At 54.9% G+C, this 26,586-nt stretch overlaps 1 protein-coding gene across 1 annotated transcript; it reads right to left on the bottom strand.

The window, feature by feature from the left end:
- Positions 1-1,569: 1,569 nt before the first annotated feature.
- On the bottom strand, positions 1,570-26,586 carry SBNO1 (strawberry notch homolog 1). The gene is made up of 32 exons (XM_061560972.1): positions 26,289-26,586; positions 23,624-23,731; positions 21,840-22,106; positions 20,964-21,060; positions 20,612-20,751; positions 18,080-18,167; positions 17,620-17,780; positions 16,922-17,055; positions 16,297-16,387; positions 15,563-15,724; positions 14,816-14,951; positions 14,048-14,153; positions 13,742-13,895; positions 13,350-13,532; positions 12,726-12,823; positions 12,144-12,301; positions 11,836-12,027; positions 11,236-11,415; positions 10,226-10,431; positions 9,757-9,888; positions 9,182-9,317; positions 8,877-8,989; positions 8,145-8,216; positions 6,973-7,072; positions 6,764-6,838; positions 5,738-5,884; positions 4,923-5,017; positions 4,701-4,793; positions 4,219-4,356; positions 3,392-3,468; positions 2,549-2,742; positions 1,570-2,112 (listed from the first exon to the last, which is right to left on the bottom strand). The coding sequence occupies exons 2-32, from the start codon at positions 23,729-23,731 to the stop codon at positions 1,985-1,987; spliced, it is 4,161 nt and encodes a 1,386-aa protein (XP_061416956.1). The 5' UTR covers positions 26,289-26,586; the 3' UTR covers positions 1,570-1,984.

Here is a 26,586-nt window from a genome sequence, read left to right as displayed (position 1 = left end):
GCGAGCTCCAGGGAGCGCTCTTTGAGGTGGTTTTGGTTTCCTCTTCCACGTTGGCCAGGACACGTATTGGAACAGGTCTCCCACTCTACCCCACCACACGCGGCCTGCCGATCAAACACTGCCAGGAACCCATTTGGACACCGCGGCAGACGGGGTGAAGTGGGGGGGGGGGGTTAAATAAAGAAGAGTTGGCTGTGTTGTGATCTGTAGTTGTTAGATGATCAGTGACGATGAAACGAAACAAGCCTGGTATAGAGTTTCTCTGGGCCATTTGGGAAGAGGCGGCATGGAAACATGGAGCGTTTAAACCCTCGCGCATTTAACAGTGCCTGTTGGAGGCCCCCTTACACCAGCGTAGGCCTCGGCAGGGCAAGGTGAAAACAACGAGCCTACCTTTTACCCTTACCCCATACACATTACCCGATTACATGGTAATTACTGCGGAACTACTGCACGTGAACAAGGTTTAACACATTCCTGCGGAGGGAGCTGGTAGGGACGTTGGGTTGCTCGGTCAATGGCCAGGGTCAACGGCAGCGTGGTGTATTCCGCAAATATGGCCGACTGAGGGCATATAGTTGTATCCTCAAATCTTGTAACTCAATTGTAACCCACTTCCCAATGTGGTATCGACTGCAAACTTGGTATACTTATGTCATACTGATGACAACACTATATTCTATCATAAAAATTTTTTAACATTCTTTTTTATGTTATGCTTCGGCTTGGGTCAAATTGTCCACGGTCAACTGACGGCTGTAATTGGCCATGCTCCCTTACGTTATGGCAAGCTTCGGGACCACTTCCTGGAGTTCTGCCAGTACTAGTACATTTAATAAAAGCGTGTTTTTAAAAAAGTTTTTTTAAAATATTACTTATTAAATGGAGGCCACAGACTGCGCCACAGAGCTTTTAGCGGTAAACAAGGTATCGTATTTACCGGGTAATACTTCGCGCTACCTTTACCCTACCGGGTAACTCTTCCGAGCTACCTTTACCCTTACCCTTTACCTTACCCCTTGGCATGTCGACACCTTTACCCTTTTACCCAGTAAAAAGGGTAAATTACCTTGCCGAGGCCTACACCAGAGAGACCTTGGCTCCTCTCGAGAGGGCTCGCCCGGTTAATAATACAAATTGTAACATGCACAATATTTCACAGACATAAGTGAGGCACGGAGCCAAGCGATGTCACTCTAAAGCCTAGTAAGTGTCTCTAGTCTGCAGACTAAACACTGCGGATGTGAAGCAAGGCATTAAATAACCTTCCTTGACATTTGGCCAGCATGGAAAAGTAGGCCAAAAACACCCTCTAGAAGGGCAGGTCGGGTACCGGCTTCTGCGAGAGCCGCTGTGTGGAGCACCACCATGACAGTGATTCACGACTAAGGAGGGTGAACTCGGGCAGGGGGGGGCACAGGAAAGTTTTGTGGTGCAGGGCCCAACCCAGCACCCCCCCCCCCAGCGCCGGCCTTGCACGCGGGGCTCACTAGAGCTCGGTCTGGTCGAGGACAAGGTGCACGGCTGCACCTTTATCTGAGAACATACAGACGCACACCATGGGAGCAAAACGGGCAGCATCTTTTATTCCACGGATTATCTTACAGACGGTGTTGCTGGGAAGGGGGCAGCATGAGTCGAAAATTTACACAGAAAACCTCGGGCAGCTCCAGAGTGAGAGCACAGTGGAGGCGCTGGGGGGATGGTGGAAGGGGTGGAATTAACTTAAACTAAAACGGGCAACGACCTGGATTGACCAACCCAGCCATGGCGACTGGGAGCTGCGGTCGAGAGCTCTCCTCAGATGATTCCCCGGCCTGGCAGTTCCACTCACTCGGCCAATAACTATACACATTCCAAAACAGCCATAGTACTTACCACAGGGCGACTGTTAACGCCGGAGTTTAATTTAAACGAGGGCATAAGCCTTACGATCTCTGCCATCCGGCACTACGGGGACGTCGATTTCTACGCAAGGCGGGCTCTAAGTGTGCGCGGGCGTCAACGCGTGCGATGGCAGCGAGCCAGGTGCAGCTTGCTGCTGCTGCTGCTGCTCCACAGATGCCAGCACGCAAGCGAGAAGCGGTACGCAGCTTTGCGGGATAATCAGCCCTGTGAAAAACACACGCGGAAACATTGAGTTGTTGAACATTGACAAACGCGTCCGGGGCGGTGACATGGCCCACCCAAAGCGCGGCCATCGCCTGTTGCAGATGTTCGGGGTTCTAATCCGGTAGGTTGTCCTGGTTAATATTGCGGTGTGTGTTAACCGTAATATACGACGCAGCATCTGCTTCACTTCCAGTGGACGTTAAAGATCGTGTGACATCATTTAAAACGAGGCCATTGTGTGCCAGCGTCACGGCCCATCTTAATTGGGAACCGTCGCAAAAAAAGCACCGGCAGGACCCTCCTGAAAAAGTCTTAAGACTCGGTGAGGCTCTCCTGGGTATGCAAATAGGAGTAACAATAATTATCCACCAATAAAAGACCAGGTGTTTGAGCAGGTAAAGTGGCGAGCGAGTGGGGACGTGGCCAGCTGACTTACCCACGATCCTCTGGCCGTCCTCGGTCCGCAGACGCACAATCTGCATCTTCAAGTGGGAGCCACTCACAGAGGTCATGACCCCCTCCACTCGGCTCCACACGCTCAGCACGGAGCCGCAGAGCACGTGGTAGGTTCGGCAGCGCAGGCCCACCTCGCACACCATGCCCAGCGCCGCCTTCTTGCAGTTTCCCCGCCTACGGCACAACCCGACGCGTCACAGTTCATAATCGATTTGTGGGTTAAGCCACGTAATGCTCATTCATTAATTGAGTTCGCCAAACACCCTAATTTAGGACCAAAGAGCTTGCACAATTGTTCAATATCGAGTGTCGCTGCCCTTGCACGCGTGGTTCTTGCAGTGCATAATTGTTTATTTTTTAGTCGAGGGCAGGGGTCCCCAACCCCCGGGCCGCGGACCGGTACCGGTCCGTGGGTCCGTGGCCTGTTAAGAACCGGGCCGCACAGCAGGAGGTGAGAGCGGTGAGTCCGCGCGTGGCCCGCCCCCATTGTTTAATTATTGACCACTTCCACCCGCGCCTCTTTCCCACACTGCGCACTCGTCTCAGTCACAGTTTTGGTGAGCCCACAAGCTGCTAACCCCGAGTAGCCACAATGAGTACAAAACAAACGTCGCTGGAGAGCTTCTTTGAAAAGGTGGAAAGACCCAATGAAGAACCCCCCCCCCCACCGGTCCCTGGTGCCAAAAAGGTTGGGAAGCGCTGGTCTAGGGGACCCCATAATGGCAGCGATCTGTGTGGCACAAATGCGCATTAATTAATCTGTGAGTAGGAGGCGATGGTTTCTGTGCGAGCTGCAAAGCAGAGAGTGTGGTGCTGTGGTCACCAGTAAGCATGAGTGCAGGTGTCCTTTGAGGTGTTGAACTGTTCCTCCCAGTGAGGCATCGCATCGTCCGACGACACCTGAGGTCACAACACAGAGGTCCCAACGTTTAATCAGACGGTGAAGAGCACTGCGTGATTATTTAAGTCAAGGCTCTTTTTGAGCAGGGTCCTGCCAATTTTGCAGAAAAGAGATCGATGTTGCTGCTGTGTATAATCCCAAATAGGGAATTTGCAGGTAATTTTTCAGCAATAGGATGTTTTGGCCAATGCCAGTTACATTGTTTTTTTTTTACTATCGGAGGACACCAGAGAACGCGGAGATAATCCACGCAGAACAGACTGGAATCAAACCCAAACATGCATTGCTGTGCGGCACGAGTGTTACCAATGCACCACCCTGCAGATCAAATAAAGGGAATTGTCTTATTCAAGACTGGTTCAGATATCACGCGCCACTGATGTCAGCCGTCAGTGGGTAATCGAACTCAGATCCCCGGGTTCACAGCACAATGCGCCCACCCAGTGGTTCTCAATTTTGTTAACAAAATGGCCCCCCAGTCAAGACCACTGGTCCCTCCCCCCCCGCACCCACCACCAACGTGACACCAACATTCCACGGCCATATTCAAAATTTCTCCTGCACGGTATCCACGCCACAGCCTGCGCAACCTGTAGGCTTCCGCACCCCCCGCCCCAGTGTGCAGAAACGCTGCACAAAGCGCCGCGTCACCGTTCCACACGCCAGCACACAGCACAGATAACGAGCACAGACGTTATGCAAAGCATAGCCGACATTAGGCACGTCTTGCAGGTCCCCCCCCCACTTACCTTCTTGTACTTCTTCTTGAGGTCGGCGTACATTTCGTGCCGCAGCTGTTTGCCGGTGTTGGGCCGGTAGATGAGAAAGAGTCGCTTCCTGGTGCTCACCTCCCGCGCCAGTACAGCCGTGCGCTTGCCGTTACGCACCTGACGCACGCCCAATGCATGTACAAAAGGCGGTCTCAGGCTCTGACGCGCTTTAAGGGATAACAGCCACGCTGGTCTGGGAGGCAAATCTAACGTCAAGAATCCCAGCGATTTATATTCGCATATGCGGTGCTCGACTCTTGTTTATAGCCCCCGCCATAGGAATGTGGAATCACCACCGCTGGCTCTGGGCTGCAAAGATGAGATAAGGCATAATGCCTCAATGCTAGTTTGAATGGGAAATCACTTTGGACGTTGACTCACTGAATTGGCAGTAGAGGCAAGTCTGGAACTCTGGGAGGCTGTGATGCCCACGTGTGTGGTGAGTGTGTGCGAGTGCACACCTGCAGAGACAGGTAGAAGCCGTCGTCTGGCCCGGATTGGTCGGCCCACACCTCGGTGGCCTCCTCCCATGACATTCCCCGCTCCACCAACACCTAGTAGCACCAACATACCCGGCAGACACCGCATCACCGTTACACACCAAACACACCGCCTCACCATTACGACTATCGCGACGCTCGTGACACCGTTGCTCTGCAGGTCGAGGCCCGAGCATCGCTCACCGTGTACATCTCCACGTGGCCCGCACCCGAGTGGCCGCGCGTGTTAAACCTCTTCACTTCCAGCTTCTTCACGCGTTCCTCCCCCGAGCCCAGGTCTATGCACACACGCACGTGCAATGTCAGTCGGCGCCTATTTAGAAGGACGTGGTTGAGAGCGTCGCCCAGGCCAGCTTCACTATCCCAGTGCCACAGACACGTCGTGTCAAGTTTTAAGTGGTCACGATGACACCGGAGGGGTTGTAGAGTGTGCACAAAGCTAAAGATCCCCCCGATAGCTTCAACAGTCTGTTGGAGCAAGTGCTGCAGCAAGCATCTAGGAAGGCCGGCACGGCACACGAAGGGGGTGGGTGGCCAACACCATGCCCAGCTGGATTTGTCTCCCAAGTGCTGATGTTTACACATTGCACCAGGTACTCAAGGCTGAGTCGACTTCCGGGAGGCCCCTGGAATTTTTCAGAAATTCTTCACCGATATTTGTCATGAGTGGGAATGGAACTTGGGTGGCCGGGTTCCTAGCGCAGCACACACAAATGTATTTGACACATATGCATGCTCGTCTGCTTACATACGACCGCAATAATAGCCCCAAATAATGCACAAGTTGACTATAAATGTTTTTTACGGGTAATTTGAGTCGACTTTCATGACATAAAATGCATTTAATTTCATAATGATGTATGTTTGTGCCATTTTGTTGTGTTCTGATTGAAATTTACTTCATTGCTGTAGGTTACTCTTGCAAATGACTCATCCTAGTCTCAAGTTGTCACCTGGTTACACAAAATGAAGATAACTCAATAGATACACGCACGTACCAAGTATGCCCATGTCGTATCTCCCCGCACGCTTCGCGTTGACAATGACCGCTTGCAGAGTGTCGGAGAAATACTGGAAGAGCGAATTCTGCTGCGCCACTTCCATTCCCAGAATGCGGTTCAGGAACTTCCCAATGTTGTTGTAATCTGGCAAACGAGCACCGTGCGGGCAGGGCACGACAGACACCGCTCGATCACAACGCCGCGACGTCGTGGTCAACGCCGCCGATGCCCCCACACCACATCCTCACGACCACCAACTCTCTCAACCTCTGCCAGTTCCCACAGTAGCTGCTGCAGTCAACATTCAACCTCTTAACATCTGCCCTGCCGGCAGTCTCTCTGTGCCTCCTCCTCCTCTCAAGTCTCCTCTTCCCTTTGGGCGATCGGATTTGTGGAGACCACTCCGATGCCCGTCTTGGCGATCGGCCCTTACCCATCTTGTTCACGTCCCACCCAGCGTCCCACCCAGCGTCCCACCCAGCGTCCCACCCAGCGTCCCACCCAGCGTCCCACCTGCGTCCCACCCAGCGTCCCACCCAACGTCCCACCCAGCGTCCCACCTGCGTCCCACCCAGCGTCCCACCTGCGTCCCACCCAGCGTCCCACCCAGCGTCCCACCCAGCGCAGCCGTTTTTACTGAACCACTTCCACTCGGGAAAACTCATCTCATCACAAGTGGCGTTTGACGACAGCACAAAGTAGTCAGCATTGTGTTATCAGCTACAAAGAATGCCAAACCATGCAACTGCTATTGGCTAAAACATCCGAATGATGAAAAACTCCCCAAAATGACTCAATTGGGATGACACACAGCAGCAACATCGCCCCCCCCCCCCCCCCCCCCCCACTGCTAAAACCTGGCAGGACCCTCCTGAAAAAGATCCTCGAGACTCAGCGAGGCGTTCTTAGGTAACCACCTCGGAATAACTACGTACGGTGGGAAAGAAGTAAAAAAAGTTAAGTTCAAGTTCAAACAAGTGAAACAATAATAGCACAAATTCACAATTAACTCAGTTCACACACCTTTGTCCAAAGTGGGGAGACCCATTCTCTCATCGATGTTCACCATGCCGACCCCCACCAAGCCCTTCAGGATGTCTAGGGGAGGAAACAAAGATGAAGTCACGCACGGACGGACACACTTGCGTAGGTCGATGTCGTGTGGCCACAGAGAATGGGGGGAGCGCGTGTGTAGGGCACCGCGGAAAGGGGGATGGTGGGGGAGGGGTCACCTCTGAAAAAGTCACCGCAGTAATCGCTTGGGGGCGGCACCAGAGGTGCGTCGAGGCCAACGATGGACTTCATGACCATCTCCAGGGCTTGCCGGCCATACTGCAGGCACGCACCGGGCCAGCGCACAGGAGAGACACAAAGCACAACAGTTGTTGCTGCTGCTGCTACGCTTGTTCACCCACGAATGCCTGAGTCTCAAGACTCTTTCAGGAGGGTCCTGCTATATTTTCACAGGAAGGGGTGATGATTGTAATCCCAATTGAGTCAAATGTGTCATTTTTTTAATTTGGCATGTTTGGACTGTAACGCTGGCACAAAATGGCCTACTCTTCTTGAAATTACACCGTGGGGTCTTTAACGTCCACTATGAGCAAAGCAGACGGCACGCAGAATTTTATGGTTGCTAAGCACCGCAGTGTTCACCAGGGTGGCCTGCCAAAATTGCTCAGAAATACGCCAAATGCAACTCAAGATGTTTTAAAACTTAACTTAAAAACGACGCAATTGTGCAGGGTTCCAATCCTGATCGGCGTCAGATTGGCGATAGGGTAAACGTGTCGATTTAGGAGTTTCTTGACCTCTGCCCTGGTTTGGCTGCAGACCGCAGGATATCACTGCAGAGGCTACGAGACATTGACATGGCACAGTTGTTGCTTCGGAATGCTTTCTTCGGATCTCTAATCACGACTCTCAACGCGCCGCCGCACAGGGTTTACTCGCTCTCGAAGAGACAACAGAGGCGCGAGGAACCACAGACAAGTGGGAAGGCAGCAGCCAGTCAGAGTGCAAGTGCTACCAACAATTGCCCAAGCTCTGCAGTCCTCTATGTAAACCCACGTGCACGGAGAAAACCCACATGCAGGAGGGGAGCAACGCTATCCCCGTATAGATGGAAAGAGATGGATATTACTCCACTTGCTGTACTGCCTTCTGCCGAGCCAGGATATGGCATCTCAAAGCCCACGTGATGAAGGGAGGTTCACTACATTTGTGCAGTGACCCACCAACCCTCGCCTCTAGAGCTGGACTCCAGTCAGCCGCGTGCAGCAGTCACCAGCGCTAGATGCGCTTCACCTTCAACTTGGCATCGCTGGCAAGACGAGGGAATTGCCCCGACCCTCAACCACCCCCCTCTCCCACGTTGTGCGCCGCAGGGGTGAGCTTTGCTCACCTTGTTGTCAAAGTTGTAGCGGCTCAGATCTCTCGATTCCGTGGCTCTGCGATCGCCGTGCGTCAGGGCGCCCTAGCACGCACGCACACACAGAGGCCAAGATTCCGCACGTAACCTTTCACAAACTGTTGGGGAAAGTGCCGTTGGCAAGTAGCACCTGCAAAGGCCGGCACGGCACACGAAGGGTTGGGTAACCAGCACCATGCCCCACCGCCTTTGGCTCATCAGTCCTATTTGTGTTTTTAGCTATGGCAGGAAACCGGAGAACCTGGAGGAGACCCATGTAGAATACAAACTCCAGAGTCAGGCACGGAGTTGGGAATCAAACCCACTCGTTTCTTGCTGCAGGTGTTACCAATGCTCTGCCATGCTGCCCAAGTTCATCAAAATTGATGCTCGCACAATCTTTGTATCAAACCCAACGTGTTCCATATCTCACTCGATAGGCGCTGATTCGTGAAATAAACCACAGGGCCCTCCGTTGCCCCCGATACTTTGCCACAACCGATGTTTCAGGGGCTTTGCGATTCTGAATGCAAAGCTTCCGTTTGCAGGGGTGATTCAAACAGGAGCCAGCATTGTGGTGATGCAGTGGTAACACATGCACCCCACAGTAAGAAGTGCCTGGGTTGAATTGTAAACTCGGTCGCCTTCTGTGGCACCTCCGCCCGCCCCCACGCGACACCTCCTTCCGCCACCACCACCACCGCCGCCGCCGCCGCCGCCACCCACCAGGCTCTCGAGACGCTTGGCGACGATGGAAGCGAAGCGCTGCTCCCCGGCGAGCTCGGAGATGAGGAAGAGATACTCGGGGGCATTCACCTGGTTAGAGCGGTGAGTCCGGCCTGGGAACAGCCACACCCGTGCACACTCAAACTTTCACCCGGGCACCAACACGCTCTCGCCGGCACCAACACGCTCTCACGAACACCGTCTGACTAATGCTCTTAGCACGGTCCCCGTGGGTGTGCCCCCTGGCTTGTGCCCTCCTCCTCGTCGACTCGTGCCCCCGATGGGTGTCCCTGCTCCGCCCATACCGAATTGCTGAATGGCTCTGTCTGCGCTCCAGGGCAGCTCGAGCGTCATGTGCACGCGCCGCCGCTGGTTCTTGGCACGGCGGTCAGCCTGGAGCGATATTCCAGAGCTCGCCGCTTCCGAGATGATCGCGATGTTCTGCAGCGACACCGCACGGCATACCGTCACATCGGCAACACACTCTGCCAAGCCTCACTGCGCAGGCACCGCTTCGCAACCACATTCCGAGGGCACATCTCCAGAATCTATCAAATATTTAAAACTATTTTTATTTTACCAGGTAAGGCACACGGAGCTATATGGCTCTTTTTCAGAAATGCCCTGGCCACAAATGATAAGAGCAAAAAGTGACTTATCATGTGGACATTTGAGCATGTTTCTCTAGAATCCACTCCCTCTCGCCATAACGCTTCACTGCAGCTCTAGGGGGTTGGGGGGAGGGAACTGGGTTAGGTTTAGATCAGGGTGATGGACAGGAGAACTTTGGGGGATGGAGGGAGAGACCAAGAGGTTAAGAAAATCCCAGAGGATGAGAGGCCCTGGGGGAGTGAGAAGGGGTCCCATGGGAAGCCCGCACCTTGTCTCCGTCCATGAAGCGCTTCTTCTCGGTGACGTTGAGGATCTCCACGGGCACGTCCAGCTCGGAGCGCGATTCGTACGCGATGCTCCCGTCGTCATTGCTGACCACGCGGCCCTTGCGCCCAGTCATCTGCACACACGCACGCACACACACACGCACGCACGCACACACACGCACGCGCGCACACGCGCACACACACACAAACGCACACGCGCACACGCGCACACGCGCACACCCAAGCACGCACAAGCACACAATGTATACACACAGCAACAACTGCTGTTCGCCACTAGGTGGCGGTAATGTCACCACAGCACATGTGCCTGGCCAAGGTGCACTTTGAGGCTGTCACGTGCAAAAAGCTCACACCACGCACGCGTGTTCAAGCAGGCGCACAGCCTCCTGAGCAATGGCAGCCAGCGCCTAAGGGATTCATGCACAGGAGAGGAGGAGGGGAAGGGGGCACCTCAGCCACGTTGTCGGTGCCCCCCAGCTCGTCGATGAGCTCGTCCAGCGTGTTGGGGGGCAGTGCGTCCGCCAGCTGCTCCAGGTGGTCGAGGAGTTCGCGCTTCATGGCCTGGGCTCGCTCCACCGCGTCGCCCGCGGGGGGGGTCCCCGCCAGGGGGGGGGGCCCCGAGGTGCCCACCGAGCCTGACAACAGCCCCCCCACACCTACGCACGCGCAGGTGAAAACAAGGGCAAAGACAAAGGTTCCCCTTAGGGGCCATCCATTTAGTACGTATGGGGGGAGGGTCAACCCAAATGCGTACGCTTACGTATGGGGCGTCTACTGACAATGTACGTACGCATAGGAAACGGGGGGGGGGGGGGGTGAAGCCTCGATAATGTCTGCATTGGCCTTCAAATGAGCCACAGTTCAGTTTCTTCAGCTGTCAGACAACAAGTCCTGCCGGGAGAAGTGGGACTGTGGGAGACGTGTCACTCGTGTGCCACCGCACCCCTGACTGCAGCAGCCATCACGCAGCTCAGTACAACAAGGTACGCAACTTGATTATTTAATGCAGCCGAAGGTGGACTATGTTTGCTTAAACACGTTCATATTATTAATCCTTGATCGTTTCTGCATGGATTAAATATCGGCCGTTCTATAGGATGTAGGGGGGGGGGGTCAAGCATACGTACGCAAGTGGGGGGGGGGTGTAAAAAGTACGCGTGGGTACAGGGAGGGGGGGAGGGATCAAGTTGACAGATTTTTGCGTACGTACTAAATGGATGGCCCCTTACAGAACGGGCGAGTGTTCTCGGCGAGCCTCTATCGAGGCTGGCACGGCACAGGGGGCGGTGTTGCCAACGTTGCACCCGGCCTTCTTTGTTAGGTTTAGATAATCACCACAGAGATCTTAGCCATGAGCCAGAATCGAACTCAGGTCCCGCTGGCTGCGAGGGACAAGTGTTACCACTGCGCCATCCGACCACCCAAATGGGTGATGCGAGTGAGGGGCCCCCGCACTGCACCTGCACTTGAGAAGCTGCTCTTTCGGAGGCCCAGGCCGGAGGCAAGCAGCGCGCTCTGGATGGAGTCAGGATCGATGTCCGCATTCCGCTTGCTCCCCTTGCTCTTCTTACTCTTCCTTTTCCTCTCCTCCTCCTTTTCCACGGACTTCTTCCTGCGCTCCTTCCTCACCAGCCACGGGTCTAGGGAATGGCACGGGAGCTCCTCACCCGCTCCTCCACTCCTCCCCCACCACTTGCGTGCATGTCCGCCCGTAACGACCTAACCGCTCGGCTACTCCCGGACGGATATTTCGGATGAACTGGCACAATCTGCTAAGTGTGAGGGAATAGCCAAGAGCAATATCACCCCCTACTGGCAAAAGAATGCCGACGCTACGTCACCTGGTTCTGCACACGGACAGCTGCCATCAGGGTGTCCCCTCGGCTAGAAGAAAAACTGCAGCCGGGCATTGTAATTATTGACATGAGTTTGTTCCAATATTTCACAGCTGATGCGGCGAGTGGCGTGTGATGTGGATGTATGGCTAGTGTGGGGTAAGTGGCGAGTGTGGGGTAAGTGGCGAGTGTGGGGTGAGCGGCGAGTGCGGCGAGTCCCCTCACCACCCTCATCGTCGGACTCATCGCGGAAGGGGTTGAAGTCGTCATCTCCAGAGCTGACCGACTCGAAAGAGGAGGCGCTGTCCCTGCCGCCGCCCTCGTCCTCCTCGTCCTCCTCCTCGCTGCTGGAGCTCTCGCTCTCGCTCCTCCCCGCGCGTGCGCGCTTCACCTGCCCCCGTGCATCCTGGCTCTTGGCTGCGAGGCACATGGGGGGGATCAACACGGGGGATTAGGACACGGGTGATAGCGAGGGTAATGGCGAAGGTGGCGGCGGTGGGGCAGTATTGCCGATGGTGGTGCGGCGAGGGCACCTTTGCGCTTCTGGGCAGGGGTTGTGGTGGCAGCGTTACTCCGTGCAGGCTGGGCGCCACCCCGGCTCAGGCTGCCCAACTCGAAGCCCAGGAGACTCGACAACTTCTTCCGGTCGGGGGCGGGGAAGTGCTTCTCAATTAGACACTGGAACACTCCCCTGGGAGGGGGCGGGGGGAGAGGGAGAGCGGGAGTGGGGAAGGAGTGGGGGAGCAGCATAACCATCACAGCAGGGCAGGGGAGAGGACACGCACGGCACAGTCAAGCGGTGGGCTGAGCGTTCCACACACACATTGTCACTTGGCCCCTTGCGGTGTTGTGGTGTCTGGCCACATCTACTCACCCTCTCGCCCATACTCCCACTCTCCTACTCACTCACCTACACATTCATTTGGTCACCCAACTCGCTTACCCACCCATTGTAACTTGATAGTGCTGTTTGTTCCTGGCCACTTAACGTTTTGGGCCCTGCATGTCGCACAGCCCAGGCAGGCAGCTACGGGATAAGAGCTCTGTTACTTGGGCTTTGTCGTCCTTGAGACAAATCCATCATCCCCACTATCCGGTCGGGTCGGTGCGCATACTTAGCGGTGGAGACAAAGTCGTTGAGCTCCCCACCGCCCTCCTCCAGCGCCTCCAGCGTGCGCGCCTCTCCTGTCGACTGCAGCCCGATCACCACGCACTGCACGAGGGCACAACCACGACATGTCAGCGGGCGGCACGAGAGCGCAGAGAGACACGCCGACCGTGTCATGTGAACGCATCATTGTGCGTGTCACGTGAACACGTGTGCATCGTCGCGAGCATCACGTGAACGCGTGCGTATCATTGTGCGTGTGCACGGATACGCGTGCGTGCCGGCATTGCGACGCGGCCCAGCGGTAGCGCGTTCGCCGCTCATTGCAGACATTCGCGGTTTGAAACCACTGGCCGCTGCTCCCATTAATACTGCAAATTCATTGACCATAAAAAATAACCGAGACATCATTCAAAGAAGAGTAGGCCACTGCGTGCTGGTGTCCTTGATCAAATTCGCCAAATCTTAAAAGTTACACCACAAATATCTCAATCGAAATCTACACGGAACAGCGGTCATCGGCCCCTCCTCCGAAAACCTGGCAGGACCCTCTCCCAGAACAGAGAACCCGAGACTTGGAGAGGCTTGCCCAGGAAAACGAGCAGAGTGACGACACGAAAAACGTTCTCACCTTGCCGTTCTTGACCTCCTCCCTGGCGAGCTGCACGAGGCGGCGCACCTTGGACGCGATGCACAGGTACTTGAAGAAGCGCTGGTGTGACGACCAGAACTGTCCCCACATGGACTTCTTCATGCGCTGCTCCGCGTCAATCAGCTCCGCCGCCATCTGAAACTTCTCACGCGCCTCCACCCACTGTGCGTACGCACACACGCGAGGACAAACCTCGTCACTATCACTCTCGCCACACCGTCGCCATCACCACACCGTCACGCTCCCCGCCCCTGCCATGCCATCATGCTAACGACACCATCGCGCTCACCACTCTCCCAGACTCCGTCAGTGGGGGCAGCGCGAGCCCTGTGGAGGTGTGAGCAGACCTGCAGGGGGGCCCCCCCTCTCACCAGGTGCACGGCGCGGTTGTACATGGAGATGTATTTGCTGTCGAGGGGGATCTCCTCGATCTTAAAGGTGACGCCAGAGAAGCTGAGCTGCCTGGCGATGTACATCCCCCGCAGCTTCATATCCATGGCAACGATCTCCATGGCGCCCACTCCCCTGGAGGGCGCAGTACCACCACCACCAGTGTCACACACGGCACCACCACCACCAGCGTCACGCACACAGCACGACCGTCAGCACCAACACCGCCACCGCACGTGGCCCCCGCGTGGTGTGCTGGCTGTGACGGCAGTGTCGGTGCTCGCTACCTCCTCTCCACGGCTTGGATGAAGTCGTTGAACTCGCGGAAGGGGGTCCCCTCCCCCCAAATCCCCAGCCGGTTCATGTAGGCCATGTTCCGGGGCTCCGATGCACCTGACCAGGGCAGCATAAGATAGCAGCGGTCAGCACTGCGCGCAAAACTAAACAACGACACGCCCACACCCCCCGTCCCCCGCCCCAGAGTTTAATTTCACGGTTCTAATTATTTACCCAAGAAAGTCTCAATATGCTTTTTAAGGAACGTCCTGCCAAGTTGTCGCAGTGGAGGGGTGACGTTGCTGTCGTTGTGCGATTGATTCATTTGCATGTAATGTTTCAGCATTGTGATGATTGGCCAGTGCCAGTTACATTCTGTGATTTTAGCTGTGGGAGGAGACCAGAGAACCCAGAAGTAGCCCACGAAGAACAGGAGGGAGAGAACATACAAAATCTACACAGCAAGGACCGAAGGCAGCAATCGAACGTCGGTGCATCTTGCTGCGAGGCGCGAGTGCTGCCACTGCGCCGCATCGGCATTAAACCGGCGATGTTGAAATTCTGCACCCCATGAATGCCGCACGTGTGGCCTGCCATAAGTGAGAAAAACCACTTGAGAGGGAGCCACGAGCAGGAGGACAATTGTCTGCTTATGGAACAGGGAGGTGACAGACGAGCATGGAGCTGGAGATGACGGGGTGGGGAGGGAGGGGAGGGGCAGAGGGGATGGGGGAGGGAGGGGAGGGGCAGAGGGGATGGGGGAGGGAGGGGGCCCTCACCAGTGGCGCTGGCGTAGATGACGCGGGCCTTGGGCAGACGGTTCTGCAGCTCGAGCACGGCCAGGCCCGTCTTGGTCGGCTTGGAGGAGCCGACGGGACATAGGTTCTTGGCTTTGTGGCACTCATCAAAAATTATCTGACGTGCAGGAGTCAGGGATTGCATGACGCCCATCTCTGCTTGCGGCGGTGAGCGTCGCCCTCCCCTCGATCACGCTCCTCGGCTGTTACACCGACGATCCAAGCACTGAGTCACGTGTTTAAATTATCACAAGATCGAGACGTCATCGTGACCACTGCCGCACGTCCAACGCACTCTCGTTACACTGCACCAGGTCCCGCAACTGCCACGCAGTCAACACGCGACCTCCACCACTGCCTTGACCACCGTCTCCCATCATCTGCTCTTTGGTCTTCTCTTCCCCTTGCTCGCCAGATCTATCACTGACCATTTACGTAATCTATGCAAATGTATATATGATGAACTTCTTTTGTACCGAACGTAGAAATCCGAGGTGTGGGGGAAGGACGACAAACTAATATCCAAATGATAGAGCAGTGAAAAATCCCCCCAAAAATGTAAAAGCCAACACAAACGAGACCGGAAACACGACACCGACACAAACCGATCGTCGGATCAGTCCACAACCTGAAATCGCAACTCGTGGAGGCGCTGAAGGGGTGGGTTGGGGGGTGGGACGCGGGTGAGCATTCACGCACGGTGAGTGCGGGGTCGCGTGGCGAGGATACGACGCCGTCGAAATCGTCGCTGCACCAGTGCAGCAGCTGCTTGATGCGCGTGCGGTACTTGCCGCCCGACTGGCTCTCCCCGATCAGCGCCGAGTATGTGGCAAACACCACGCCCTTCTTCACCGCGCCATTCTCCTTTGACGTGATCTTGCCATATTTGAACTACGAACATGAGAACAGCAGCATCAGCAACTGTAGCAGCGGCATCAGCAGTAGTATCAGCAACAACAGAAGCAGCATAAGCAAGAGCAGCATCAACAACAGCTGCCATTCGCCAATTATAACGAATATCCCGCTTGTTTACACAGGCATGCCTCACCGAGTCACAAGACTCTTTTTCAGGAAGGTACTGCCAAGCTTTCAGAGCTTGTATGTTCTTCCCTTGTTCTGCACGGGTTAGGTTCCCCGGTTTCCTTCCATAGCTAAAAAACCCCACTATGTCATTGGTATTGGCCAAAAAAAGTATGAAAAATTACCAACAAATTACTCAATTGGGATCACACACAGCTGGGTAAATACGGGGAATCTTCACGAACAATAAGATGGTTGGCTACATACGGTGCGAAAAAAGCTCAAAATACATACAACCTTCACAAATAATTACTGTGTTGGGGACCACCCTCATGGTCAACATGCCAGCCCGAGCCTTCCCAATGCATCACGCACGCCACGTCGCAGCATCATTCCGGGCAATTCCGACCGCGTCCATGGATGCTGCCTCGCTCGGCGCTCACCTTGCTCAGGGAGTGAACCGTGATATTTTTCGCTCCGATGTCCTTTAGATCCCTCTCCGCGTCGTACTTGAGGTCGTTAGAGACGCTGAACCTGTGGGCACCTCCGATTAGCACGGTTGGCTACGTAACAACTACACTCGCAGCAGTTGGGCAGAGCGCACTCACACACAGCGCCTGTGTTTGTACTACCTCCATATTATCGTTATTATTCCGCTTGTTTACCGAGGACAGCCTCAGTCTTAAGACTCTTATTCAGGAGGGTCCTGCTAGATTGTATTCGTAGACTGCGGTGCGCTTTGGAATCGAGTAAGTCGAGAGTAAGATTTCAAGTTTTCACTGTGGCTCCTACACAGGGTGGCCTACTCTTCTTCGAATGACGTCACGGGGATCTTTACCATCCACTGTGAGCGAAGCACGCGGTGCGAAGAATTTTACGGTTCACCTCCAGCGCGGCATTAACCAGGGCGGCCCACCGGACAGAACTGCCGCCTCCGCTAGGCCACACATGTACGCATCGCAGGCACAAGGTGGGCTCGTGGAGGGCACCAATTAAACATTCCATACATTCACGAGCTAACAGGGTCGGCGACAGACGGGAGGTGAACGGCGAGGGTGCAGGCCTCACCAGACGGCGCGTTTGCGCCCCAGCAGGTAATTCTCGTAGATGATGCCAGCGATGGTGCGGCCTTTACCAACTCCGGCGCCATCTCCAATCAAAAACCCGGCGCGTTCCCCATTGGTGAGGTACGTCTCTTGTTGCTGCGCGCACCACACCACCACAGCACAGATGCATGGCGCACGACTCCGGTTGCGGTTGTTGGAGTTTGTGTGCATGAAGCACAAGTACAGGTCTCATTTTTACACAGGCCAGTGCTCACCTGATGTTTACAGCCCTGAGCCAGTGGTGGAAATTCCACATTCATATGGCGGGGGTGACTCCATTTAAAAAAAAAACACTGTAGACTTATCCACAAAGATCAAGACGACATCATGGCTAAAGCCGTTGACGCCCCACACTTTCTCACCACCAACGCTCTCTACAAGATCCCGAAAGGCGACCTCCAAGATCTGCCGTGAGAGTCTCCCGTTATCTGCGTAGACTCGCACAGAGACCCAAAGATTCACACAGAGACCCACAGATTAAGAAATCCACAGACTCGCAGCTGCGAGCCGCTCACTCAACTGGCCAGCCACTTCACCATTACGACCGTTCCGCTGCACGAGCGCCGCCAACGACCTGCCACACCACACGGGATCCGAGCCGGCCTTCGGCCGTGCCGCCGGTGCCCGCGAACGCCCCGGCGGGCCGCGGTGCTCGCCCACCTGGCAGCCGTAGGTGATGGCCTCGAGCTGCAGGGCAGAGAGCCAGCCGCTGTCCACCGTCTCCTCGGGGATGCTCAGCCGGTACCAGATGTCGGGCGGCGTGACGCTGGACAGCGAGCTCGTCTCCACCACCGCGTCCGGGTGCCGCAGGCCGATGCGCACTGTGGCACGCGCCAACGCGCACACGCAATCGGGCGAGTACTCACACACGCAATCGGGCGAGTACTCACACACGCAATCGGGCGAGTACTCACACACGCAATCGGGCGAGTACTCGCAGACACGCAGGCGAGAATAAACAGACGCTACACACGCGTGACAACTCGAGCACATGCAGGCGAGTACTCATGGACACACCGGACATGGCCACATGGACTGGTACTCGCACGTAGGCAATTCGCTACTCCCTCATGCCACGTGCACGCTTGCGTGTGTGTGTGCGTGCGTGCATGACGCTCACGCTTCAGGGGCATGTACTCGGCATACGTCTCCGTGTGGCCCAGCTCCTCCTCCTCCTCTTCCACCTCCTCCTCGTCCTTCACGGCTGCCTGGAAACATGCCCCGGCACACCCTACTGAGTGCAAACGGCCGCATGGAGGAGTTGTACCGACTGCACCGGTTCAAGGCTCCCACTGTATCACTGGCGTAGTGGTGATACTCGCAGCTCGCAGGGCATGGATACAGATTGTATGCTCTCCCCCCTGTTCTGCACAGCGTGTGTGTGTGTAGTTTGCATGTTCTCGCCCTGTTCTGCAGAGCGTGTGTGTGTCATCAGCTGCGTAATGTTGGAAATGCACGCACGAAGCTTCAAATCTTCCAGGCCACAATCATGCCCTCCCTTCTCTGTGCTTGTGAAACGTGGACCCCTGTAATGGAACATCTGCACCGGTTAGAAACATTCAGGCTGGCCTGCCTACAATCTATCCTGGGTTTAACCAGGCTGAATTGTGTGAGCTCACATATCCTTGAAAGGTCTGGACACATTCCCATCAGTGAGTTCCTCCGGCAGGCAAGGCTGTGTTGTTGGCTGGGTCATGTAGCCTGCATGCCAAGCTACCGCATGCCCAAGCAGCTTCTGTTTGACTTCATAGAGGGGTTAAATGGGCATGCTATGGGTTGGAAAAGAGATGGACTGATGTGGTTTGGAAGGATGTGGAGTTCAGTGGACTTGCTGAAGACTGCTACCAGCAGTGTCAAGATCGGCCTCTTTGGAGGAGGCTTGTGAAGGATGCTACTGGGCAGTTGGAGGCAGTCGCCCTCCAACAACGAAGGGCAGAAGAGCGACACTCACAACAACGAGCGAAGCGCCGGGTGGCTAAAATGCAGCAAGTTGGCACATTAGGGGGTACAGCTGGTGCATCTACCAGTCATCTCAGTCAACCAACCCATGGCACCAGGGTCTGTCCCATGCCCTCCTGTCAGCGAGTCTTCGACACTTCACGTGGCCTCAAAGTGCACCTGGCCTGGCACAGGCACAGGGGTGACGTCACTGTCACTTAGTGGTGAATGGTGGGTATTAATATTGGACTTTTTACGTTCTCCCTGTTCTGCAGAGTGTGTCTGTGTGTGCAGTTTGTGCGTTCTCCCCATTCTGCAGAGTGTGTCTGTGTGTGCAGTTTGTGCGTTCTCCCCATTCTGCAGAGCGTGTCTGTGTGTGCAGTTTGGACGTTCTCCCTGTTCTGCAGAGTGTGTCTGTGTGTGCAGTTTGGACGTTCTCCCCGTTCTGCAGAGCGTGTCTGTGTGTGCAGTTTGGACGTTCTCCCCGTTCTGCAGAGCGTGTCTGTGTGTGCAGTTTGGACGTTCTCCCCGTTCTGCAGAGCGTGTCTGTGTGTGCAGTTTGTGCGTTCTCCCCGTTCTGCAGAGCGTGTCTGTGTGTGCAGTTTGTGCGTTCTCCCCGTTCTGCAGAGCGTGTCTGTGTGTGCAGTTTGTGCGTTCTCCCCGTTCTGCAGAGCGTGTCTGTGTGTGCAGTTTGGACGTTCTCCCTGTTCTGCAGAGCGTGTCTGTGTGTGCAGTTTGGACGTTCTCCCCGTTCTGCAGAGCGTGTCTGTGTGTGCAGTTTGGACGTTCTCCCCGTTCTGCAGAGCGTGTCTGTGTGTGCAGTTTGTGCGTTCTCCCCGTTCTGCAGAGCGTGTCTGTGTGTGCAGTTTGTGCGTTCTCCCCGTTCTGCAGAGCGTGTCTGTGTGTGCAGTTTGTGCGTTCTCCCCGTTCTGCAGAGCGTGTCTGTGTGTGCAGTTTGGACGTTCTCCCCGTTCTGCAGAGCGTGTCTGTGTGTGCAGTTTATGCGTTCTCCCCGTTCTGCAGAGCGTGTCTGTGTGTGCAGTTTGGACGTTCTCCCCGTTCTGCAGAGCGTGTCTGTGTGTGCAGTTTATGCGTTCTCCCCGTTCTGCAGAGCGTGTCTGTGTGTGCAGTTTATGCGTTCTCCCCGTTCTGCAGAGCGTGTCTGTGTGTGCAGTTTGGACGTTCTCCTCCTGCATGACTTTCCTCTGGGTTCTCCAGTTTCCTCCCAATTGGTTAAACACCCAAATGCTCGAGTGCCTGCCAATTACTCAATTTGGATCACACAGCCGAAACATCACCCCATACTGAAACAACTTGGCAGGACCATCCTCAAAAAGAGTTGAAGGCGTGCTGATAATAGTAAAACTCAAGACAGTGTTTTTATGAAAGTCAGAGGAGTGGGGGGACACAGGCAGCAGCAGCAGCGTCTCAAGCTCACACAGAAGGCCCTGGGACGGGCTGCGCAAAACCAGGAATGCTGGAAAGGTACATTCGCCGACTTGTGCACACAAAGACACACGGGCACGCAAAGGTTCACGCAATCATGCGCACACACACGCACACACAGGTTCGCAACAGGTTCATGGACATGCACGCACATGCAAACTCACACCCACATCCACAGGCACGCATATTCGCACGCACACAAAGGCTCATTACACTGGTACACAAGCAGACCACACACAAACCCACAGGTGCACACGCGTGCACACACCTGCACCGTGGGAGAGAAGCTCCTGATTTTGAGCTCCTCTGTGGCCCACACACGCGTCGCCACCGCCTCCTTCCCCGGAGCGGCACCCATCCCCACGGACACCGGCCCCTCCTTCTTCAGCAACCCGTTCGTGGGCTCCACTGGGCACAAGAGAGAGCGAGGGAGAGCCAGGGAGAGCGAGGGAGAGCCAGGGAGAGCCAGGGAGAGTGAGCGAGAGCGACATCACAAACGCCCAAGGGGCCCCACGCTCCATCTGCTCCGCCGCTGTTGTGAAGCAACGTTTGCTCGTTCGCGCTTTCCACCACACCGGTGAGAAGAGGGTCGACAGGCGAGCAACCACTGCACTGCTCACCTGTTGCGGCGGCCACGGGGGCGGTCACTCCCGGGGGCGGCTTCAGCTTGAGCAGCTCGGAGAGGCTGTTCAGATGCAGCAGATCCTTCAGTCGCACCTACGCACAGACGCGTCCACATGCAGCGAGGATACCCTCGAGACGCACGGCCGGGCTCGCGCAGTCTGCTGCGCACGCGTCGCTCAATGCCCTGAGACCCCCCCTCCATCGAGTGGCTGCATCTCCAGGGGTTTTCCACGTGAAATACCTCAATGCTCAAATTAAAAATATTGCACGTTTGCACCAGGTCGCGCAGCGCGCTCGCGGTGCCAGCCACGTGGCCCGACGGCGCATTGCGCCAAGGGTGGAACAGAGGGGAGGGCGGCAGGCCTCTGCAGCGATAATAATTTAAAGGCTTATCATAATACATTTTTATATATTATTGTCTATACAGCAAGATTCGTGCAATTTGCATATCAAAACGCTGCAGATTTTGTAACATGCACAAAGGTGCGGGAAGCCACAGACAAGAGCTGGGGAAAGCAGCCAGAACCGGCACCTGTAATTGCCCCACCCTTGTGATGTTTGATCAACCCCATTAATTAGCATGAGTATAACACAGAGAGGATACCCTAAAACCAGGAGAAGACCCATGGGTGCAAGACGGCTAATCACCTATTGCGGCATCGAGCAAATCCTATACGTATCATCCGAAGCTGCTGCGCGGCCGTCTAACTTAAATGTCGAATGTTAAGTTGCCGACCGTGATGCCACGCGTAAGAAGTAGAATCGCCTAGTCACCGTCCTCGCACTCGCCGGCGGACGCCGCACCGGGCGCTCTCCGTGCGTCGCACGTGCGAGCTCACGGGATGCGGGAGAGCGGCCGCCGCGCGAGTTACCTTGTTCTGAGCCTGCGCGGGGTTTGCCGTGGGCCGCAGTTGGGCCCCCGCCAGCTGGGGCAGAGTGAAGGGGGCCATGGCCGGCCTGGAGGGCTGCGGGGCCCGTGAGGGGGCGATGATGCCTCGCGTGAAGGCCACGGTGGCGAGGGCGGGGCGCGGCGACTGAGGGGGCCGCGCGGCGAGCGGGGCGCCGGGCGCGGCGGGGCCCAGGAGGAGCGTGGAGCCCACGATATGATCCAGCAGCTCGGAGCCTCCCATCACGGCGCTCTGCGGCGTCACAGAGCCACCGTCACGTTTCGCGCTCGCCGACATCGGCTCCTCAACCGCTCCACACGCCGGACGTGAACTAAAACCGCCCTTGTCCGTGACGCACGTCGCCGCCCGTTTACATACTGGTGGCTCGGCGGGAGAGCGAGCGGCTCCCCGTAAGAAGGTCCCAAATCCTGGTTGGGGGTTGACAGCCCGTCAGCTCTCTAGGGTCGGTAGACTAGGTACCATAAACAGTGGTTGTGTTATGGATAGACGACCCTTGCCAGAGTTTCCACCACTGCTGAGCTGTGAAGCGATGATCATCAAGTCCTCAATCCTCTTGAGCAAGAATATTCACTATTTTTACTTATTTACATACTAGTGCAATAATCATCCTGAAGCAATTTTAATGTTTCATTCACTTCACTTTGCTATGTTTATTTTAAGTAATTTGTTCAAGCAAACATTCATTTAAGGAAATCTATTTTGTTTAATATTAATTTACGTTTGTGCAATATTATTTCTTCTGTAACGCGGTTGTTATCCGATTTATATTTGCTTCATCGTTTTGTGCTACTGTTTTTGTCTTGTTCGTGACCCAGGTCACTTGCAATTAAACCAACCTGGGACCTGGTTGGTTCAGAAAATGTGTCCATCTAAGCAGGAAACGATTTGCATTCGCTACCAAATGCATGGTGCAAAAGGCGGGATTCTGTGCGCACCGCAGCCGCTTCACAGACATGGGCAGGGCACCGCGGTTGCCGTGGATGACATCAACACGCCTGCTCCCCCGGACAATCAGCTGCAACAACGATTTTGGCGCCAGTTTCCATGGATGCTGCCTCTCCTCAGATAGAAGAGCGCAGTTCGCGTCTGATGAGGTGAACACCTCGTTTATCGCGTGGTGTTCACCTCCGAGAAATAAACTCGACATCTCGCGGCGGCAGCAGCGGCAGCTACGCAATAAAGGAACACGTGTGGCAGAGGTGAGCACAGCTATAAATAATGTGAGCCGTGTTCGAAAGGTTATCAAAGTTGATGACATAGTAGAATACAATGTATAATAACCATTATACCATTATAAATACAGATGTCAACAACTTCAAACAACTACAATGATAAACCACTCAAACAACCATAAAATAATCATGCATCACCAAAACTACACACGCAAATACAACTGCTCCAATACAACTTGAAACACACAACAACAAGATCCACAGAGAAGACACACGCACAAGCCGTGTACTAGCCGCGTTCAAGTCATGGCGGACGTATGACTGCTTGCTACCATTTGTACATTCTTACGGAAATGTATACATTGCGTAAATCCTGTGAATAATCAGAAATTCTAATAAATTGTGGCCTCTTCAATTTAAAGAATTGTGTAAACCGTTCGGTACACGGGCCCCTCGTCTCTTGAGTTCCCACCTGGTTAAACACAATCACCACATCTACAACCACCACCAAACCTCGACCCTGACCCCAGCGCCCACCAGCACTGCCGTGTAGCATGCAAATGTGTGTTGGCTCACGTCTTGCGAAGGCAAGTTGGGCTCAGAGAGGTCGCTGTCCAGGTCACTGGGGAAGATTCCGCTCTCGCTGAGGGCCGCCAAGAGAAGGTCTTGCTCGGGGTCCGCCATCTGTGAGGGACAACACGCGGAACGCTCGCCGCTCAGCGTCTCGCACGATTGATGAACAGGTGAGAAAGCCTCTCCACTAAAACTCCATGCCGCTCCAAGGCGCCGCACGCCTGCCCTACTCGCCAACCCGAACGATTCTAGCAAACGTTCGGGCACTGGCCCATCGTTACTGATGAATGTGTTGGGCTTTGGTGTTTGTGCACCACTACTAATGCAATATCTACAAATAATTAGTTTAACCGATTTTAGGGATGAGCTGAAGATTTTATCACGGAGCTCAGTGGCAGAGCGAGCAGCTCGCAATTGGAAGATTGCAAGTGGAGGTTGACTGTCCATCATCTTTCCTCTGGGGTAGGTAAAATTAGTACCGTAAAACATAGGTCTCCGATGTAAAAAACAACTAAGACCCATATCATTGGGTTATGCCACACGGTAGTTTATGGAAAGATTGCTGTCATTAACCTTTTACCACCCAAGATTGTCACAGTTAAGATTGTTGATTTTTTATTCAGTTATGAAAAATCTTATGGCATCAGTGAGGAGTGTAATTGGTCAGATATTGATCAATACGTAGGCATGTGTAAACACTGTGCAAACATGACAAACTTGTTGGGTGGTGTACGGTGAACGATAATATGCTTGGCAAAACTCTACCACGTGGCCTAACCCAAACACAAACCAAAATATATTAAGTAGCAAAATCATCTCTGAAAGTCCGGTTGCGTTAAAGAGGATTTACACATCGACGGCTCACCACCGAATCTGGTAACGTCGAGTATGCGTCCCGCTGTCAGAAAACAGGGACTCGCCAGAGGCAATAACGCGCAGACGTCAACAGACTCTGTCTGCACTCGTCACCGAGAGAAGCTGCCCCGCTTTCTCTCTGCTTTAGGCAAATTACTCGGGTCCACTATAGATGGGAATCGTATAAATCACGATTACTTTTGTATCCAAAAAAAGAATACCAAGGAGCTCAAAGACTATTTCAAGAAGGTGCTGCTGCACTGGGATTGTTGGACAACACCAATGAATGACACCGATGTATTAATCGATGGGAGGAAAATTGAAAAACCAGAGAAAACCCAAGCAGAACAGGAGCATAACATACAAACGCAGAAAGGCGACCGAGTCAAGAATGGAGTGCATGCGCATTTTGCTCTGAGGCAGTGTTACCACTGAGACTTGAAGCAAGGTAGAACTTTAACTTCACGCTGTCCGTAACCTACGAAGGAAACTAACAACCATCTGGGATGTACACTTTGGAGGTACGTCGGTGTTCAGCTTTTCCTGCTAAGGATGGTGAAGAATGATGAGTGGCAGCCAAGGAATGGAAGGGGGACCCTTGAGGACGCCCACCAAGGAGATCATCAGCATCATCAGTTGTGGCAATCCACTGCTGGATGAAGGCCTCATAAAGCTGCCGCCACCTCTTGGACACGTTCCCTTCCGAATGGAGCGATGAAATCAGCTCGTGGGCAGGTGCCGAGTGGATTGCTGCGTGGCAGAAACCGTGAGAGATGGAGCCGCTTGGAGAGGTCTTCTATCCAGCGGTGGACTGTAAAAGGTCTTTACATCATTGCGATTAAGGATGGAACAAATATTCATCTCCCTATGAATATAACGTAGTAGTTAGTGACGTAGTAGTTAGTGACGCAGTAGTTAGTGACGTGGTAGTTAGTGACACGGTAGTTAGTGACGTAGTAGTTAGTGACGTGGTAGTTAGTGACGGAGTAGTGACGTAGTAGTTAGTGACGCGGTAGTTAGTGACACGGTAGTTAGTGACGGAGTAGTGACGTAGTAGTTAGTGACGCGGTAGTTAGTGACGGAGTAGTGACGTAGTAGTTAGTGACGTGGTAGTTAGTGACGGAGTAGTGACGTAGTAGTTAGTGACGCGGTAGTTAGTGACGTGGTAGTTAGTGACACGGTAGTTAGTGACGTAGTAGTTAGTGACGTGGTAGTTAGTGACGGAGTAGTGACGTAGTAGTTAGTGACGTAGTAGTTAGTGACGCGGTAGTTAGTGACGTAGTTAGTGGTTAGTGACATAGTAGTTAGTAGTTAGTGACACGGTAGTTAGTGACGTAGTAGTTAGTGACGCGGTAGTTAGTGACGTAGTTAGTGGTTAGTGACATAGTAGTTAGTAGTTAGTGACGTAGTAGTTAGTTACGTAGTAGTTAGTGACGTAGTATTAGTTAGTAACGCCGACTCCAGGCCGCGCTTCCGGGTCCGAGGCCGCGCGGTCCGCGTGCCCCGGGCCCGTGGGCCCCGGCCGGGACCCACGGGCCCGGGTCTCGGCGTGGCCCCGGGTCAGAGGGTGGCGCCTCCCGCCCACCGCGGCCTCGGCGCGGGCTCCGCGCCGTTGCCAGGCCGCGTTGCGCAACGCGGCGCCGAGAGGCGGAGACTCCCGCCCGGGGTCCCGCCCGCCGTGCCCGCCGTGACCGGGGCTCCGAGAGGTATCGGGGCCCCCCGTGCCTCGGGGCCCGGGGACCTCAGCCCCTCACCCCAACCCTGAACCCTGAACCCGACTCTCACCCTGAACTCGACTCTCACCGACTCTTACCGGCAATCGCACTGCGGTGGCGCCTCCTCGCCCCGCCGCGTCCCCCCTCGTGTTTCTCTCCCAGCGGCGCTCTCCTCGTGTCTTTGCTCCCCGTATGCCCCGCCGCGTCTCCCTCCTCGTGTCTGACCCAGTGTCCCCGTCCTCCTCGCCCCTCCCGTCCGTGTCCCCGTCTCCTCGCCTCGCTCGCGGTGTCCCTCGCGGTGTCTCCCGCGGTGTCTCCGTGTCCCTGACCCCCCGTGTCTCTCTGTGGCCCCGCGCGTCTCTCCTCCTCCTCCTCGTGTATCCCCCGCGCTCCCCG

The sequence above is a fragment of the Lethenteron reissneri genome, chromosome 27, assembly GCF_015708825.2.
Source record: "Lethenteron reissneri isolate LAM-NWPU_2019-01 chromosome 27, ASM1570882v1, whole genome shotgun sequence".
NCBI classification, from domain to species: domain Eukaryota; kingdom Metazoa; phylum Chordata; class Hyperoartia; order Petromyzontiformes; family Petromyzontidae; genus Lethenteron; species Lethenteron reissneri.
Note: the sequence above shows the minus strand (reverse complement) of the source record. Positions and strands in the feature narration are given on the sequence as shown.

Bases quoted from the DNA above. Each gene is read 5' to 3' on its own strand.
- SBNO1 (XM_061560972.1), bottom strand. From the start codon at position 23,731: ATGGCGGACCCCGAGCAAGACCTTCTCTTGGCGGCCCTCAGCGAGAGC. The intron at 5,018-5,737 runs GTACGTGCGTGT...GTGTGTGCATAG, and splicing joins ATACGACATGGGCATACTTG to ACCTGGGCTCGGGGGAGGAA. The intron at 4,357-4,700 runs GTGTGCACTCGC...GGCGTGCGTCAG, and splicing joins GCTTCTACCTGTCTCTGCAG to GTGCGTAACGGCAAGCGCAC.